Source organism: Trachurus japonicus, chromosome 21 (genome assembly GCF_045865225.1).
Source record: "Trachurus japonicus isolate A0001 chromosome 21, Traja_1.0".
Classification (NCBI taxonomy): domain Eukaryota; kingdom Metazoa; phylum Chordata; class Actinopteri; order Carangiformes; family Carangidae; genus Trachurus; species Trachurus japonicus.
Genome location: NC_140927.1, coordinates 8766920 through 8773859, shown reverse-complemented (window position 1 = coordinate 8773859; position 6940 = coordinate 8766920). Strand labels below are relative to the sequence as shown.

Here is a 6940-nt window from a genome sequence, read left to right as displayed (position 1 = left end):
AAATAGCTTCCCAGTTACACTGTGGGTTTTCATTGCCGTATGCTCTTTTGACAACTTCAGGTGTGGAGGATGTTTTTCTTCTTCTTTTTTTTCCTTGTCTGTAGTATCCATGGACACCATGTTACATGATTTGCATATGGTTGACTTTCTATCGTTCTTTGAAGCCTCTGAACTAAACATTGTGTGTTGTGTCTTTAGACTCATCTTTGCTGGACTCCTACACAGTATCTGTTTATTTAATGATTATCTGACTGCAGCCAACACTTTGAGTGTTTAAATAGGGATTTCAGTATAGACAAGACCAATACACAGTGTGTTGTTGGTTAAATAGATGGGGTTTGATTGACTTGAATTTCACCTGAAAGAAGAAGACAAATCTATACTTAAATTCGGGTCATTCCAAAGGGATTAACTCACTTTTTCTTGCCACTGTACAGTCACACAGAGTGTGACAGGGTGTTGATAGACTGTATAAATGTGTACATAATGTAAATGATCATTATGACTTTCAGTTTTAGAAATGGCCGAGATGCTCTTCTGTTCTTTTGCAATAGCTCTTTTGAATGATAGGACCATGCATTCAGGCTACAACCAAATGTACCAATGATGAAAATCTACGGCAGAGCAAGATTCAAACTGAGCTGGCCTCACGGGTGCAGTTTACAAAATTATCTGCAACGATCATTATACTTGACACTGTCTCACTGTCTGTCTGGTTCGGAGCTGTAAATACCTTCAGTGATGCCTCTCTTCTGATAAAAGCCGCAGACAGAAGGCTGTAGTCACAGATGATGCTTACGAAGCATTTTTCAGACTTTATAATTAATCATGGTTTCTTACTTTTGTCATTACTTTTTGCATGATGTGCACTATTGCACAGTCACTGAATCGAGTTAATTCTGACTCAGGGACTCTTTTAAAGACTGGCAATGCAACAGCTGTGGCATTAACTCTGACTTTGAATCTGAATAAAAGGCTTTCTGAGGAAGCTGAAACAGTGTGATTCGTGCTTTTGTCAAATATCTTGACTCAAATGACTTTTTTTCCCCTCAAGCCATAAACTATAACTAAAAAAGCTACAAAGTAGTTTTCATATTTCTCAGTCTGATATTAGTTATTTACTACATATCGTATATGTGTATTATTTGAGTAAAACTGTAATTAGAAATATAAAAACAGTGTGAACAGCAGCAGCTGCTAGTAAAAGGTCCATTAAGTAGATGTTTGATCATCACATGATCGTCTTTAACAGATGATGGTTGTCCACTTGTTTAAACAGCATTTTGGGATGTGTCGTCTGAAATGTTAAGACCTACACACTTCCCCTTGATTGGGAGGCAATCATTAGGAATTCTGCTATTTTTCAGCGTCATGGATAGACTTTCTCAAGAAAATCTCAGGAAAACAGACCTGAGCTTCATTTGATTTTTTTTCCACATTTGAGAATAATTGTTATTTATACAATGTGACTTTTAACAGGACTTTGGACCTGAGCATCGTCCTACATGACCATGATGGAGAAGAGGAAAAAACATGAACGTGATCAAAACATGAAAGGTGGATCCATTACCGTCGCAACATTTCAGGCTGGTGAGCATGGTCACATCCATCAACCTTCAGAGGCAGGGAGTGGACAGTAGAGGGAGCCGTTGAGCTGTTAAACAAACCCTGTGTAGGAACAAATTAAGGAAATTCACCAAGTATGAGAGACTGATAGAGTTGTCCCAAGATTAATGTAAGTGTGTCTATGAGGCAGTTCACAGTATCAACTAAAATAAAACTGCAATATGTCAGTGCCCAATGTCCAAGTGGCTAAAAAATGTAATACATTTCAATACAATTTTCTGATTCACTTCATACATCTCTCCCACAAATTGAGAATGCACTTCTCAAAACAGTCCATTTATTTCTCATAAGACTAAATTACCTATAGCAATCAAAACCTCATTCACATAACTCAAAACCTGCAAAGTCAGTCAGTCCTTTCAACATTGTGATGATGAAATTATTGATGAAATTCTTTATTCAGTCACATCACATAATAGCTACAAACATTATCAACAAAAGGTAGTGACTGAAAGGGCACAGGCAGAAGCATAATGCTTATATTAAAGCAGAAGTAAGTGATATATTTGTGTTAATATAAGTCTTAAATAGTTATATCTTCCGACAGCAATCACTTACATAGAGTGTTTGGACTGAAACACGGGTCTCTCAGTCACTCTGCTCTGCTCTGAGCCGAGGAGAAAACATTTATCGTATCCTACAGTTTTTATCCAATGAGGAGAGAGAACGGCATGCAGGGCGGTGTGTGCAGCCAAGGAACGCCGTGAATGTGGCGACGTAGGGACGAGGACTGTTATGGTGCGTTCAAGGAAACTCGTATTTTTCCGACCGTGAAGTGGTACCAGTTCGATCTGGTACGAGTTCACCGGTCGGAAGTTACGAGTGGCCGTTATAGTGACTTTCACCGGTAAAACAGGTCGGAAAAACACGAGTGGGTTGCCTGAAACGCTACAAAGTCGTAAGTTGTGACTTGAAGCTGTAATTTACGATTTCAAAAGCCTGCCTGGAACGCAGCATTAGCGAAAACGACCGGACCACTTACTTCTGCTTTAATGCCTGTCCTACATACAGTACCAGCATTCTTACAATATAAAAAACAGACAAACAAACAAGCAAGGAAACAAACATAAAAGCATTGTCACCAGTGAATTAAACACATTATACTTTCTGGAGATATTTTGGGTAATTAGGCTACAGGCCCATATGATATTGCAGAAGCTGAGGTTGTATACAGTGTAAGGTTTATAGACAAGATGTTGACTTGAAATTTTCCTACTACTATAGATTTCTTTCTTTCTTCCTCTTATTTTTCTTTTGTTTTGTTATACAAACAATAATCTGAACCAACAACAACTTGTCTGCAGTCCCCCTGATGAGCTGGGTGAACCCTGAAGACAATCTGGGTGTGAGTCAAATTACTCAAGAACCTCGGACAAAGCCAGCAGGGTGAGAATCTGCAGTTTCAAAATGCTTCATCGTTGAATTCATGAACAGAACATGTTGCCCTGATTGGTGAATTCATCCATGAATGGGTTGAAGTTCCACATTTTTTGCTCAGTTTTTCAAACAGTATGGTCATGAACAATGGCCGAAATCATCAAAGTCAGTTCACTAGTTATGTTAACTATTGAGTCAGTGATGTGCTCAGGGGGAGTCTTGTCAAGTCACAGCAAGATTCTCATTAAGGTAACCTGAAGTTTTGACATTAATAGCTGTTCTCTGATTGTATGGTAACTCTATCAATTATATTCATATGTACAGATCTCAAGTTCTACAGTATTTCATATTTATTTTCCTTTGGTAATATTTTACATATAAAATACATCCTCTGCTGTGATTCCAGACTAAATGAGAGGATTGGATCATTCATCTTAGTTTGTATGATTTAGTGTTACAAATTTCCTATTCGGCATTACATACACAGAGAGGACCAGAACAGGTCCATATTTTCCTACATGTTGCATGTAGCAAACCAGAGATTAAATCAACATTAGTCTAATGGAAACTAGATAAAGTAGCATTTCCTGATGGAAATGCGTGTGAATGCTGAAAGCAGCTGAACGCTGTTGCAGAATTAGCAAATAGTGCAAGCAGTGATCACCATTCAAATGGTTGACCAAGGTAGGTATCGAACCCACAACCTCTTGGTCAGCAGACTTCACTCTGCCTCTAGGCCACAGTGTACACACAGTTGCAGAGACTGTTGTCTGTTGATGAACTGCACTCTGTCTCACTCTGAAGTTAACAAGCCCAAAGCTGTAGTTCCAGTGCAAATCAATCTTAGTGCAGTGGTATAAACAAGAAACATGTTAACACAAACCAAGATTGAAAGAGGTAAAGAGAATAGGTGGGGGCGCATATGCATTATCAAGTTTGATCATGTGACCAGACCAAGTGGTATTGGTTAAAGTTCAAAGTGGCTGACACACTAACAAGACTGCTCAGGTGGGATTTGAACTTGTGACCTTGTGGTTGGATGGCAGGTACCGTATCCACTAGGCCATTCCAACACTTCTGATGAAGTGGAGGTTGAGACTTTGATGAATGTGAGATTTTTCAATGATGCTTAAAAAAGCATCATAAATGAGCCATTAGAAGTTTGTCTACAAATCAGAATTTGAATGAAGTCTCTAGCAGAAAGTACGACATGAATGAGGCAGGAATCGAACCCATGACCTCATGATCAATAAACCTTTACTCTGCCACTTCACCACAGAGAGCACAGACATAAGCATGTTGCCATTGTAATGTGATGATGTGCTGCAAACGGTGGCAGAAGCAATTAATGCGTCTCTTAACGAACACCTGTAACCAATTGAGGGTGGGGGAGGGGAGCAGAATTCAACATCACATAACAAGATTGCTCAGCCTGGATTCGAACTAGTGACCTTGGGGTTGGCAACTGACTACAGACAGAGTTGTGGAGAAGTTACAAAGTTGAGCTCCTTCTCCTGCTGCTGTGAAAAAAATGCATTGGGCTGAATGAGAGCAGAGAGCTCCCTGGCTGCATTTAAAAAATATTTTAAATTATTATCTAAGTCTCTTTGCATTTTTGACCAGAATTTTAGCCAGAAGACAAGTGTGGCTACAAAACTGGAGAAAATAATTTGTCTAGAGTTTAATTTGCAGAAAAAGTTAAATATTTTAAAAAGAATAAATAGTTAAAAAGAGAAAAGTAATGCCGATAAAGTTCAAAAAAAGCTGCACGTTTTGATATATGAATTGTTGAAATAGCACAAAGTATGAAGGACTAGAAGAAGACTGTAAAAAGGCGGAAGAAAATGGCCGAACAGAAGAACATTAGAAGTTTGTAATGCTTTGTTAGTGAACACATCTCAGCTTTGTCCTCATGTAAAACCACACTCTACTGAAGACATTTTCAAAACACAGACATATGTTAAGGTCAACACACTGAATTATTTTGCCAGACAACGGGGTCTGAAATTAGTTTCATCTGGACACACAATACAACATTTCTTTTGCACCACTTCTTTCTAACATTGGTCATCTATAATGTCCCTGTTAAATGCAATTACTCATCAAATCATTCTGAGTTGGTCGAATGAAGATGTCACTTTCTGCCAATATGAATTAAATACAGGATTTTGTTTCGTACTTTGGTCAGTTTGAATCCGTATATTAGAGGATTCATAAGTGGAGGAATAAGGAGAAATTCCATAGAGATGAAGTTTTGAAGGCTTTGAGGTAAATCTGTGGAGCCAAATCGCATGTACATCAAATCAAAAAGTATTACAACAAGGAATGTAACTAAAGAAATTAAATGGGGCACACATGTTTGCATAAACTTTGCAGTGTCATCTTTGGACCTCACACAAGTTTGAACAAGATGTATGTATGTCCAAACAATGAAAAACCCATGAGACACATAGATAATAATTGTTGCATATGAAATAATGTTATTTGAAATGGTGTCGACTTCAGGACAAGCAAGTTTAACAACAATCCAGTTCACACAAAAAAGCTTCTGAATTTTTGAACTACATAGCTTAAGCCTTGATGTTAGTATAATACAGAATGAGAAAATACAGAGAGGGGTTAGCCAGGAGAAACAAACCAGCAGAGAGAGCCTCCTCTTTGACATGAACACATGATAGTGCAGCGGTCGACATATAGCCAGATACCTGTCATAGGCCATAACTGCTAGGATGGACAGTTCACAACAAGCAAATGAGTACATGACAAAAGCCTGGAGAAGGCAGCCTTCATATGAGATTTCTGGTGAGGGCGACAGTAAATCCAAAAGGAATTTAGGGTAGAAACCTGTCGTCCCATAAAGTCCATTCATGCAAAAACTGCACAACAAAATGTACATAGGTTCATGGAGGTTTTCATCTGATATAATGATGATGACAAGAGAGATGTTGAAAAACAAAATCACACAATAATACAGTAAAGTAAGAGAGAAAATAGTTAGTTTGTAATTCATTGTCTCATTTATCCCTGAAAGAGTGAATATTCTGACAACAGAGACATTATCCATGGTCAGAGGACAAACCTTCACTTATGAAATCTTCAAATTGTAACAATTCAATCTCTACTCGTCTAATACTATGACCTACACTAACGTTACATGCACGGCTGTGCTGCCTGCTCTGACTCTACTCCCTCAACACCAAGCATTAATAACAGCTTGGACGACAGAACAACTGGGAATTTAAACACAGTTGTTTTTATTCTTGTGAATAAATCTGTACACATACTTTTGATTTCCTAGCAAAACAATCTGTATTTAGATTGAGAAGTATGAGAGATGTATTCAAATACGAGAAAAAAAAGAATTATCATCATAGACACCTCAAAAGAAAACTGGTGTATATTGTTTTTTTTGTTTTGTTTTTTTTTGGGGGGGGTCTGTATTTAGAAATTGAGGAAAAAAAATTACAGTAAGTAACAAATAGCATAACGCACACCTGAAGAGATACGTTTTCAACTGTCTTTTAAAACTATCGACCGACGAGGCATTTCTTAGTTCATACGGTAGTGTGTTCCACCATTTAGGAGCGACTGCCTCAAAAGCTCTGTCACCGTTGGTTTTTAATTTTTTGCAAAGGACAGTGAGAAGATGGCGCTCAGCTGACTGAAGTGGCAAGACGTTGCCAAGAAAGAAGATCAGCTATGTATGCAGGTGCCTGACCATGGAGGGCCCTGTGACAGTTAATATTTTATGCTGGATTCTGAAATTAACAGGGAGTCAGTGTAAGGATGCCAAAACAGGAGAGATATGACTGAATCTGTGAGATTTGGACAGAAGCCAAGCGGCAGCGTTCTGGACTAATTGTTGGTCTATAGAAGTTTTATTGAGACAGGTGAAGAGAGAATTACAGTAGAGTAGAGTAGAGTAGAGAATACTTTA

The 6940-nt window shown here is 38.3% G+C and overlaps 1 protein-coding gene across 1 annotated transcript; it reads right to left on the bottom strand.

The window, feature by feature from the left end:
- Nucleotides 1–5137: 5137 nt before the first annotated feature.
- On the bottom strand, nt 5138–6069 carry LOC146964752 (olfactory receptor 4E1-like). Its single transcript, XM_085764647.1, has one exon. It carries the CDS (start codon nt 6065–6067, stop codon nt 5138–5140), a length of 930 nt encoding a protein of 309 aa, XP_085620773.1. The 5' UTR covers nt 6068–6069.
- Between the last annotated feature and the right edge of the window lie 871 nt (nt 6070–6940).